The 13,075-nt window shown below is 41.9% G+C and overlaps 1 protein-coding gene across 1 annotated transcript in view; it reads left to right on the top strand.

Annotated features, from left to right (window-relative positions):
• Positions 1–13,075, top strand: part of LOC111567938 (E3 ubiquitin-protein ligase RNF43) — a 111,703-nt gene that overhangs the window by 55,612 nt on the left and 43,016 nt on the right. The window contains exon 2 of the mRNA XM_023269335.3: positions 9,525–9,638. Within this exon, the coding sequence (XP_023125103.2) occupies positions 9,525–9,638 (114 nt within the window). The remainder of the gene's footprint in view (positions 1–9,524; positions 9,639–13,075) is intronic.

Genomic DNA, 13,075 nt, shown 5'->3' on the forward strand with positions numbered 1-13,075 from the left:
CCCATAATTTGGAGTTTCCTTCAGTGAGCACCCTTCCTCATTCCCTGGCGAATCGCTTTCCACATCACTGACCTTAAGTTGCCAACCGTAAGTGATTGGCACACTGAACAGTGTGGGTTTTCTCTCTGACTGATGTTATGGAACCTGAGAGAATTTGAGAACCGTCCTGCAGGCCAGGGACGGGCTGGAGGAAGCCTGGAGGCAGTGTGGATATGTCTACAGGGAAGAAGGATCACTGCAACACTAACAAACTGCTGGGCTGCCAAGCCACTGACTTGTTATGACAGGGAAGTGCTGTGTTTATGTTTAACTCGGAGCTTTGAAATGTATAGTGCAGCATTGGCCTGAGGCTGATGGAGTGGCCTTAGTTGTTATTGGTGTATGTTAATGTGTGTGTATGTATGCAAGCATGTGTTTGTCTTAGCAAGACCACAAAACCTGTGCATGAAGTGTGGACAGGACATAGGGCTCCATCTTACACTGTTCCCATGTCAGTCCCAGTGCAACTGAAACACTTAGTCTGTTGAGCCGCTGGAAATGCCTCATCACCAGACAGAGAAACAGCAAGTCATCATTCTGCTATGACTAGGACCCGACCGATATGGATTTTTTGAGGCCGATGCCGAGTCCAACACACGGTGAGTTGCTGTTACAGCCTGTGTCACGTTCTAGTATTTTCTGACAGAGTAAAACTAAGAGTGACATGACATCATGACGGTTGCTTAAGATGGACAGTCATATTAATCATTTGAACTGAATAAACCCCCTCCCCTCTGCCTTCACATCACTCCTCCTTAAATGCACCTCAACACACAGCTGACGGAGTGATGAACGGTCCTTCTGTACTCTCATTAATTTTGTACACTTACGTTTTTTTCTGCAGTTACTTACTGGTTATTAAGCTGTTAGCTAACGTTATGCTAGGTTGGCATAATTACAATGATGTTATTGCTAACAAACAGACGCAGAATAACTTAAGCTAGGTTAGTACAACTTTAGCAATGCAACATAAATGAAAAGCATGACCGACACAACGAAGCACGTATCACTTGTTGTGACACATGGCAAAGAGAGTTAGACTGAAACAGGAGACATGTTGAGTCATTGTTAATTTCACAACGATGTTATAAACTTATCTGTTGGCAAGCTCCACTCAGCCCACTCCTGTAATGTTGCCTGGCTGTAGCTTACTCGTGTACGTTACTGAGAAGACAGCGGTGAGGACTGAGGATTGAATGGAGTCAGAGCTCCATGGATTGGACAAACAGCGCAAGGACGTCATTCTGCGTGACACCAACACTTAACGGCGTTCATTGTTTTATGAGAAATTAAGAATATATCTGCGTTTAATCGGCAAAACTCCAGCCGATGACAATTATTTTGAAAAGGGCTATAATCGACTGATTTCATTAACTGAGCCGATAAATCAGTCGGGCCCCAGCTATGACTCACCAAAGCAGCTGTAACAATAATATCAACCCAAATGATTCAATGAGTAATGTGCTTTGTGACACTTCAGTAGACCCGAGAGTCAGTCTGGAGGTTTGCAGACAGAAATAAGTAATAATGTCTTTCAACTGGTAAGTAGATGAGGTCGTTATCGAAAATGAGAGCTAGTTCTCAACTAACTTACCTGGTTCAATAAAAGTAAAATAAATAAAGCAGAAAGGCATTGTGAACGATATCAGGTTTGCTGATTAATCCGTAGATTTTTAGATTACTCACTCATAAATGTCACATTTGACACAGCTGATCATCCAATATTTTCCTGCTGATACTTGATGCAACCAAACAGTTCCGGGACTGTTTATTTTATGTGTGCACAGAGAGGATCACAGTCACGCAGTGCAACATGTCCAAACTGTCCAGAGTCAGGAGGCTACATGACATTATGCTCTCAGCATCAGGACCTGTGCTGCAGATGTTTTTGTGACTGCTGGTAGGTGCCCTCTTGCAATTTTTCCATGGACTGCAAACTGGAGCAGAGAGTAAACACTGCATTTTGTGTCAGTCAGCTGCAGCAATGATCCAACGTTAACGTCAAGGGTCATCAGTGGTGGCGAGAAGTGGGTCTGTGGTTCTGACCCAAAGACCAAACAGTAGTTTTCACAGTGGAAGAGCCTGCAATTGCCAAAACTGGAGAAGTTGTGTGAGGTCAGGAGCGCAGCAGGACCATGCTTATTATTTTCTTCAGCATTTCCATGATTGTGCGCTGCAAATTCAACCCCGACTGTCTCTACTGTCAATGTAGAGTTCTAGCTTGAGGTCCTGAGGTGTCTGAGAAAAAATTTGGTGCAAACAACCTCAACTTTTGCACAATGGTATGTGGGTGCACCAATGTGGAGTGCACTGGGCCACAATGCAGTGATTAGACAACACAATTGTTGCTTCCCATTCACCCAACTCACCAGATTTGGCTCCTTGTGACTTCTTCCTTTTCTGCAAAATGAAACTCAGGTTGAAGGTTTGGTGTTTGGTTTTGGCACAGTGTAGGAGATTCAACACTAATCACAGATGGACATGTTTACATAAAATGACTTCCAGGCAGTGTTAGAAGCCTCGCAGAAGTGTTGGAAGTTGTGTATTGTTGCATAAATAGAAAAATTTGACAGGGGTGGTAGCCAAATTTAAATCAAACCCATTTTTTGATTTTTACGAAACTTATTGATTTCACCTCTTAGATTTGTTTTCATTTTGGGGTTTGGACTTTGAATACAGGTCAGCTTTGCTTTTAGCTGTCCCTCTGTGTCCATCCAAATTCTGTCTAACTTTTTTCTACAATGTGTGTTTGATGAATACAAAGTACAGTGAGAGTTAAGGTAAGAGCCCAACTTAGTACATACATGTACAGGGAAATTTATACATAAACTGTTGTTTTCACAAAGGGCATTATGACTCCAAAGACTTCTAAAATCTGCTATTTTCAGTGACATTTTCTAAGTCTGAATGAAAATCTGCTGCACTCATCAAAGCACAGGTGTGGCTGGACCCAGCTCGGCGTCTCAGTGTGCAAAGTTCATCCCAGTTGAACTTTAGTTCTGCCGGTTATCTCATAGAAGCAAGGGACACAGCAAGTGAGGAGGGTAAAGAAAAATGTGCAAAAGTGTTACATGTCATATGTGAGCAGCATGGTCTGTGGAAATATGATGCGTCACAAAAATGGAACAGTTATTCCCTTATGTGGCATTCCTCCAATGCTCAACTCACTCTTCAGCTTCCTTTCTCTAAAACCAACTCGTCTTCCCGCTCCAGGTTCTTTCTTCTCCGTCTAATCCCTTTTATAGAACGGAGAGACAATCTGACGGGCCTGGAGTTGGGGGGAAGCAGTCCTACTTAAAGAAAGCGCCCGAGTAAATTTGGGGCAGGTGGTAATTATTTGGGCCTCATTATGGGATCACATTTCCTCAAAATCATTCTCTGTGGTAACTGTTACTGGATATAGGCCTGACAATGTCAATAAAGCAGAGGGAAAGATGACACGCTTTTTGTTTTGACAGGACTAAAGCAACATTTGCAAAGAGAAAATGTAAGGGCCTCAGAGCCCACTTTTCCACATGCTCCGACAGAGAACGACTCTCTGCTTTGCTTCCCTGGCACTCGGTAATCTGGCATCAGTCTCATTTGAACATTTCATGTAAATCTACTTAGTTTAGGGTCACAATATACAAGGATGTCTGATTGAAGAATGCGTATCTATGTGATCTGTGGTACTGAGAGCTGGACCACAAAGCGTGTGTAGAAGTCAGCGCTCTTTTATCATTGAATGGATATGATCTGAGAAAAAGCTCAGTGTCTTGGCTGTCAGCACCCCCCCGAATCAACCACCCAGATTCAGACACACAGTCCTGCACCTAGCACTGTGTTACTCACAGAACCATGCAGGGACTTTCTGCACAAGTGGATCAGTAGACACACTCATGTACACATATGTTCACATGCAAGCACTTGCTCAGATGCCTCAGCAACAATATATTGCTGTCCTCTCCTCTTTAACCCACGCTGTTGCACAGACTCTCACATGCTGATGTCAAGCATACTTGTTACCTGACGTCTTTTCAAGAAGCAAAGGGTCAGTGTCTCACCTCATCCTGTCACCTCAGAGTCCATTATCTCTTTCTCCTTTGATGTGCACTGTGGGTCAGGTGATACCTACTTTCCATTGAATTTGGGTCACTTTTGACCTATTTTTGCACATCAAAGGGTTAAAAGAAAAATGCACAGACCAGATGGTAGCAGGGATCCACAGTGTGTGTCGCCCAGTGATCCCAGCAGCTAGATCATTTTCAGCTATCACATGCTGTCTTGATGCTTCCTTTGGCAGCCACTGTTCCTGGGCTTAAAACAAACATTTGCTCTCATTGTAGAAACGTCTGCCAAGTTGAATGAGAGAAAACTCCAATTCAGACATTCAGAGAAAACAAAATGTGATCTGGAACTCGGAGGGAACAGATTCAGGTGCTTTCATTTGTGATGTGTTATAAACCTGTGTGTATGCGAGAGTCAAACCAGAAAGAGTTTTATCACCCCACCAGCTGTCATTGAAGATTATTAGCATGTATGCATAACAGGTGCGTCTTTAATGCTTCAAGAGAAGGAAAGAGACAAAGAAATTTAATTCGATGTAGAGCCAGGATGTAAGAGTCACTGGCTGAAGAAGTGGGTCAAAACCCAGGAAACAGATTGTTTTCTGCATTTATATGTGAATGTGTGTTTATGCAGGTTTGCATGTGGCAGGGTTGATTGAATTCTTCCCGGATATACACAAACCTGGCAGGCTTTCCAGCCTCAAGGTAGAGCTCCATAGAAGAAGCCTTTTGATTTCGTCACTCTCAGTCCTGTCTGCTATGATAGAATAATCAGCACTGATGTACTTCTTGTATGTCCTTCGACTCCAATCTGTTTCATCCTGGTTTTTTGCATAGCATTTTCGCCGATAGTTCTTCAGAAGCCCTGTGACCTGAGCAGCTGGTAATTGAGTGGTAGAGTTTGATGAGAGGTGCAAGCTGCTTTTGCTTCCCCCTTTAACACACACTGACATAACTGACTGGGCCTGGTTCCCTGCTGGCAGGAGATGAACTAGAAAGCTCTCTTGCTGATTATTGGCGGATGAATAAAGGAGATCTGCAGGGCTAAGTGAGGGGAAAAATATTATTGACTTCTCACCGCAGCTACTCTTTATTTTCCTCTTTTTCTGTCCATGTATTTGTTTTTGAGGCTGTTAGATTCTTTCCTGGGAATATTTCTGGTGTAGTCTTTGACTGAGCTGGAAAGGAATGCTTTTAATCCTGGCTACAAAGGAACCGAGGGACATGTCCCCGTCAGTTTAGCAACAGATCTAGACAGATGAGGAGGAGGAGGTGGAATGGAGGAGTGAGCATTGTTAACAGTCTGTGGGGAACTGTTTGCGTGCCCTGTGGTTTCTAGTCCCTGTGAAATGGAGACTCAGTGATTTGGTTTCCCAGGCCCCTTTTTCTCAGGGCCATACAAAAACCAAATGAAGACGTTTCAGTCTGTCTTGGTTGCTGTTTATAGTCTAGTGTGTCTCTAAATGGTAGATGGCACCAATGGTGGCACATGTTCACACCGCCATCTGATTGTAAGTGGTGTGGGCATATCTAAAATAGAAGATAATGCTTAGTCTTGTCGACGTTGCAAACATAGTCACTGCGACCATTGAGGTGGTTGCCCTCAGAGCCTCAGAAAGCCAGAGGAAAGTAAAAGCAGTCACTCCTTCTGAGTCTGCTTGGCTCAGCTTTGGGATTTTTTATCAGCTTTATTAGGTATTATTACGTAGTCTCATGCATCAACATGTTTAAATATCACAGCATGATCCAAACATCATTGTGTAACTCTAAAGACTCAAGTGAAGGATGTTATTTTTCAGTAAAATTTTGTTCACTTACTGAAAGTTGTTCTTTCTCAACATTTCCCACAAATCTCCAGCAAGAAAGAGCAGAGGTCATAGCTTCAGTGCAGTAGTGTCATTAAAGGATTTTTTAAATTTTATTTTCTTTCTTTTTCTTCGTTAAGGGCCAGGTTCAACTGTAGGCCTTTAATTTGAGCCTAGTAAATGCAGCCTGGTAGAGGCAGCTGGCAGTGCAGCATGCAGGCCAGGCCAGGCCAGGCCAGGGCGTCATGCTGTCCTGCCGCCTGTCTTCCCTCCTGAGCAGGGCAGCCATGAAGGCAAAATGCAAGTGAAAACATTATTCAAGACAGAATTCTCCACAGTTTCTATTTTCAGTCTTGTACAGTCAAAAGTTACTTTTAGTAACTTATTTCAATAGTTTATCTATTACTTTTAGCTAATTATTAGATATTTTCCCATAGTGACTCACAGCAGGATATTTTAACAGTTCTGTCTGTGGTTTAGCTTAGCTTAACTATTTTAAATGTTTAACCTTTACTTTTAGCAAGTATTTGAATGGTTTCTTTGTTCCTTTCATTCATTATTTGAACAGTTCACTCATCAATTGTCAATTTTAGCCATTACTTTTAGCTAATTATTTGAACTGTCTCAATGTGGCTTGAAGCAAACTGTTGATTCACTGCTTTAGGTACCCATTTTAACTGTTTGAAAAGGGCTTTTCATTTAAATAATTTATTCATGAGTTTAGTGTAATGTTTGAATAATTCATTATTTTTAACTGTTGGAGCAGTTTCTTCATAACTTCAACATATTACTACAACTAAATAATTTTAGCTAACTGAAACATTTATCTATTTATGTGGAGTTAACAATTTAGTCAGTTTTTTTATTCGTTACTTATAGCTAACAATTTAACAGCAATTAAATAATTTAAATTTTTTAACCCTTATGTGTAGCTCATTACAAAAACTATTTATTCATGAATTTATTACATTTTTGTAGCTAATTGTTTATTACTTTTAGGTTATCGTTAGAACTGTTTAACCATTACTTTTGGGTTGCTACTTTTCATTACGTTTGGTGAACGTTTTGAAACAAATGAGTCCCCATAACTGGTGGGTTAATGACTATTGTGCCTGTACATTCACCAAAGATTACCTGCCCCTCCACAATCATTCCATGAAGCCCCTGGACAGTGCAGAAGTAACCCCCAGAGGTGCATGTGCACCTGGTTAGGAATCATTGATGTCTTGGTCGTGCTGATGTTTCATGTGGAAACACTAATGGTGGATGTCATGTTAATTTGCTGCCGCATTTATTAATTATTAATCCACTGCACACAGGGCTCCAGACTAACTTTTTTTCCTAGGAGCAAAGTGGCCCCAACTTAGAATTTTAAGAGCGCAAGCAGAAAATTTACAGGGGCACACCAAAATTGACTTGCAAAATAAATATTCACATTTCTTGTCATGTCATTGTATTACTGATAAATACTTGAAATATAAATGCAGAAACTGTAATGTTTTCAATTCACATTTTATTGTGCAGCAGTTGACACAACATAACAAGAACTCAGAGAGTAGTGCTGGATCCGAATATTTGGTCCCGACGGTGGTATCCGGATATTAATTTTGAGACCCGAATGTTCCCCAATACTCCGCTAAGGCTGCTCAGTTGATGTATCATTTCCGACAGATGAAATCTTTAATAAAAAATGACCTTGTGCTGAGCACAGGCATGTGTTATGCATGTGCATGTTATGTATGGATACAGAATTCCGTGTAAATGACTCTTATAAATGTCTGTTGATCAGTTCATCACTTTTGGCAAGCCTTTGTTTTGCTTACTGGTAAAATAACCGTTCCCTCCATGCTTTTATTTTGAAGGTGTATTTTTGATGGTACAGGCTTTTATTTTGTCACCATTCTAGCAGCACGGCAAGTGTTTATCTAAGAAGCAGTTTCTTGACATGACAAAGACGCTGCCGAAAAGTCCGAAAGTTCACATAAAGATGAAAGAAAACAGTTCCACGCTGTTGCTGTCTAGCAAAGGATCTAAACTTAGAAGCACCTAGCTGGAATGGGGACAAGCTCTTACGGTGTTTCCTGAAGAAAAGAGTGAAGGACAGAAAGGTGAATTTGTGTTCAAAATAAGGCTGATGGCTGAACGTAAATAAAGGCTTTGTGAAATCCCAGGAGCTTCACTGTCATTTGCGTCCCGCTCTCACATACATTGGCCCGCCCTCTTCTTTTGGAGTTAATGTCGGTTGGCAAACCAGCTCATTTCATTCCTGTCAATTACTGGGCTGAAGTGTGGAGCAGAACTTTATCAGCGACAAAAAATATTCAATAATAATTTTAAGAAAAATTGACAAATTTACTGGTTGCACATGCGAGAGTAGATGAAAAATTTATTCGCACTTTCTCAAATTTTAGTCACAAAATGCGACCATTTTGTCGCAGTCTGGAGCCCTGGCACAGCACAATCGTAACACCCTAAGTGTTTCCCTTCCACCAACCCCCATCTCTCATTTCTTTCCTTTTCTTTTATCTTCCTGTCCCACCACAGTTCCCCAAGTCTCCTGTCTTTCTTGTCTCCGCTCTCCCGCTCCTTCTGACGGATATGCACCAGCCCTTGCAGAACATTACGTCAATTCCTTGCCTAGGGGTGCCAGCTGTTGATGTCACCCTTGGGTCTTTTTGATTTAGGGATTTCCGCTGGGTGAGATGAGGGGAACCCCATGACCTCAGCCTACAGCCACATGAAGAAGCCCACCAGGACAGAACGAGGCCGGGATGGGCCCATAACCAGGCTGGGAAGAGCAGGGCAAGGCAGGGCAGGGTGGTAGCGCTCCACTGGTAGCGGTGTGGGTGAGCACAGAGGCGGGGTGCTGCAGGGTGATCTGTGAGCTTTAACAAGGGCTGATCTGACAGCACTTTTTTAGGGGGTGTCATCATTCATGATGGGCAAAGTAGTGATACATGGAGATGTTTCAGTGCTCCCTCTCTGACTGCCGTGCAACTCCTCGTACCCGTGACAGCTTGTCTGTGACTTGCAAACACTGCTGCTATCCCTTGAGCTCTTAAATACAGCCTTTCAGCAGCTAAGAATTTCCTCCCTTTCAGAGGGGATCAAATGTTCCTACCAAAGACTATCTCTCATTCTTTCAGTCCTCAAGGCTTTGAGTGGGAGTGAACATCACCATTCCATGTAATTGATTTCGTAGGGTGCCACAGTTTTTCCTCTTTATATCAGCTGGGTATAGTTCAGAGGAAACGCCTTCGTTTAAGACATAAAGGCTTCCATTAATTATTGTCCTGCTTTAAGTTACTGTATTGTTTTTAAGTTATTCTCTTGTTTTTTTTTTTTTACTATGAAGCACTTTAGTCACCCTTTGGGCTTTGATTGCCATAGTTCAGATGATTACTATTAATGATTACTGACATGTATTGCTTACAATATTAGTCTAAGAACTCCTGAATTGAAATGAAATAATGCAACTGAAGCAGTCATCACAAGAGCAACTTAACACAAACATACATAAATCAAAGATGCACACCTATACTGCAGTAGGTGTTGCAGTGAAACTTCTGTGTTATTTTAAACTTCAGATTTTTACAAGTACTTATTTTCATGTTTTTTCATTGTATTCTTGCAGTACCACCCTCTGTCTCTGTGCAACACAAGTGAGGATGAACGACAAGAGAGCGACTTCATCACCATTGTCAAACTGGAGCACAGGGTTCCCCGCTGTAAGGCGCTTCACGATAAGGTACGGATCACAGACAATTTAAAACACAGACGTGGTGCTGACTGCATCATGCATTTTTCTCAGGTGAACACTCCGAGAAACTCCCCTCTCTGTGACCCCTTCTTTCCTCAAACATGGCAGCAGACAGATAAACCATCTTGCCATCTTGTCTTCTATCCAGTACCCCTTCCACTCTTAGATTTAGACTTTAAAAAGAAGATGGTTTCAGAGGGAATTATTTGGCAGGAGCTTAATGTTTTGTTCAGGACAGTGATCTTTCAGAGTTAGGACTCGGACAGGAGGGGGTGGACTTAGCTCAGTGCTGCTATGTAGCAAGTGGCAATGAGCCCTGGCTTTGGATGTAAGGCTTTCAAGCCCCAGCTGTCACTGGTCCGATCCCAGCCACCCAGCCAGAACCAGACACTGACTCTGCTTCTCTCTAATATGAACGCAGCCAGAGCTCCATAGATTCTACCCACAATGGTTTATATGTATGTGTAATTTTGACAGAGTTGACCTAAATCTCCCTTGTGTGTAGGTGTTCTACCCTACACACTGGCTGGCATGCCCTAGCTTTAAAGTAGTGTGATTTAAAACTGTTGCTATTTTTTCCTCGTTTTTCAAGTGGTGACAAATTAGCAGGCAGGAGTATAGTGAGGCGACTGCCTTTTTTTAGCCTGTGTTTTCTTATCCCCTAATTTAAAGCCATGTTTAGGAGCAGCCCGCCATGGCGACGATGTTGAGACATTCCCACACTTTCCTGCTCCTTTCCTCCTCCTGTTGCTCCTTCAGTGGGAACCAAACCAGGGAGGAGGGGTGTCACTCAGAGCTGACTCCACAAAACAGTTTTGATTAAAGCCTTAATGGCAAGACCGTGTTGTGCCATAAACAAAACATGCGCTCTCCCTCATGCAGATGTACCCTTGAACAAAAGGTTGTTGCTTCCGAGTGCTTTCTCTCTCCCAGTAATCGCTTTTGAATTCAAGAGAAGGAGGAAGAGTGTGTGTGTGTGTGTGTGTGTGTGTGTGTGTGTGTGTGTGTGTGTGTGTGTGTGTGTGTGTGTGTGTGTGTGTGTGTGTGTGTGTGTGTGTGCGTGTGCGTGCGCGTGCGTGTGCGTGCGTGTGCATGCGTGCGTGTTTGTGCGGGCACATGGGGTCTTGCTAGTTGTTTTGGTCGTGTGGAAAGTATGTGTTGCAATAAACTCCACTCCAGCCACCTGCATCCTTGCTTCCTTTGCGAGATTCAAAGCTTTTGGTCGTGGTGGATTTATTGGGGATTGAAGTTGCAGCTGTTGAGTAGTTTGCGCTCAGCCTTTTGAAGAGGATGAATCAGATGGTTTGGGATGTGTGGTGATGGGTCAGCCATGTTCTCTAGCTGGGACTTGTTTACAGTTTAGTCTGACTGTAACCCGCCCCGCCAATCTATAGATACTTCGACGGCCACAGAGGGTTCCTGTTACACCACATACACTCAGAATAGACCATAAACCAAAGTGAAATTCAAATCCTTCAAGGACAAGGTTTCATTGTTGTTCTTTGTTCAGATATCCAATATTGCAGGGATATGTCTTTGCTGATTTGCAGTCATATATACTTTCTATCTAATGCTTTTTACTGGATAATTCTCCGATCAATTTGGAAAACTAAACTTTAGCTCTCCGCATGTGTCTGCTGCTCTTTTACATGTTGTTTTAATGATGCAGATAATCTTCCAATAAAGAGGATCACATTTTATGACTGACCGTCACTCCCCCACATGCACACATTGTACTGAGACGAGCTGTAGGATGAGCTGCTACTCCCTTTGACTTTGAAATGTTTATTCACTCTTCACAAGTAACTTGACTTTGCTAAAGATACTTTATTGCAATTAAGAGGGAAACATAAAAAAAACTATGAGGAATGATGTTTTCAATGAAATTTTAAATTTCCTTAAAATCTTTGTGATTTTTCTTGAAAAGAATTTTAATATGTAATCCTTAAATATGTTACTTTCCATGTAGCTCATTAAAACTGGGTATCTTATTCTAAATTCTTAACATTAACTCTTGACCTCATTTTGTGATTTTATTTAATTCTTAATTTTCATGTTAACATCACAGAAATAAAAAGCAAACTGAATACATGTTATTGGGGTCCGAGCACTGAATGGTGTGAAGACCCTATTGGAATGCAAGGAATTCTTATTCTTATTATGCTTTTTTTGTCTGTCAAAACAATTTCAAATTTGGCAGCCTAAACATTCCCCAAAATGCGTGAAACTTTGCAAACACATCAGGACCGGCGAAAAATGTTAGATTTCATGGGACTTTGCACGTGTGTGCCAAAATGGCTCCATAGTGCCCCCTACAAAATTGCAAAACGTGGTTACTAACCCAACTCGCAAGACGTTTCATCTACAGCTAAAATATTTTGTAGGCATATGCAGCACATCAGTACACACAAAAAAGTCATTATTACAGCCAAACTGTAAACCCAACAGGAAGTCGGCCAGATTGAATAAGCTGTGAAATTTTTTGAGGTAATTTCCTCATCGGGGGAAGTCCGAGAGACCTCAAATTTGGCCAATATATGCAACAGGCCTTCCTGATGAAAAATTATCAAAATGTTCCACAAAAGTCAAAGGGCGTGGCCATGGCAGCCAAAAATATTGATCCTTCGCCATGAAACAAGAAGTGCTGTCTAAATCTCCTGTACATGCTCCAGTCTACCTGAAACTTTGTATGTATGATCAGAGACCTTCCCTAATGACATTCACATTCACAGTTACAGCACCACCTTATGGTATCAGGAAATAGCCATTGTTTACACTTTGATGTCCTATTCTTAGCCAGTTGATCATATTCACCTCAAATGTGGTGACAAAAGTCTTAAGATGTTGATAATGATTCCCGGAGAAAATGGTGACTCATCAACGGCCATGTCTGTGGGAGCGCGACGAATTTCGATGTCTCGCCATGAAAAGTGAACTATTTATATCTCAGCTGCAAATGATCCAATCTGGCCCAAACTTCATAAGCTGGATAACAGTCTTGATCTGAAGACATCCACATTCATAAATTTAGAAATATTCATAGTGCCACCTATTGGCAACAGGAAGTTATTGTCATTACATTTGCAAGTACCATTGCCCAAAACTTTGTCATATCTTTCTGAAACCTCGTCAGCTTATTCGTCATACCTTGACGATGCCACAGTGTGAAGATTTTGACCATTCATTAAATGCTGTTGCCGTGGCAATGCACCGTTGCTGAGACAAACAAAATACTTTTTGACAGGTTAGGAATGCTCAAATGCTCGTCGAAAATTGCCACACACATCAGAACTGGTGAAAAAATTGATATTTTAGGGGAATTGCACGTGTGTGGCAAAAAGGCTCCATAGCGTCACCTGGAAAATTTCAAACAGGAACTACGGCCAGTACATGTCACCTACAGCTATGACATTTGATAGGCATAT

Source organism: Amphiprion ocellaris, chromosome 14, assembly GCF_022539595.1.
Source record: "Amphiprion ocellaris isolate individual 3 ecotype Okinawa chromosome 14, ASM2253959v1, whole genome shotgun sequence".
In the NCBI taxonomy this organism is placed as follows: Eukaryota; Metazoa; Chordata; class Actinopteri; family Pomacentridae; genus Amphiprion; species Amphiprion ocellaris.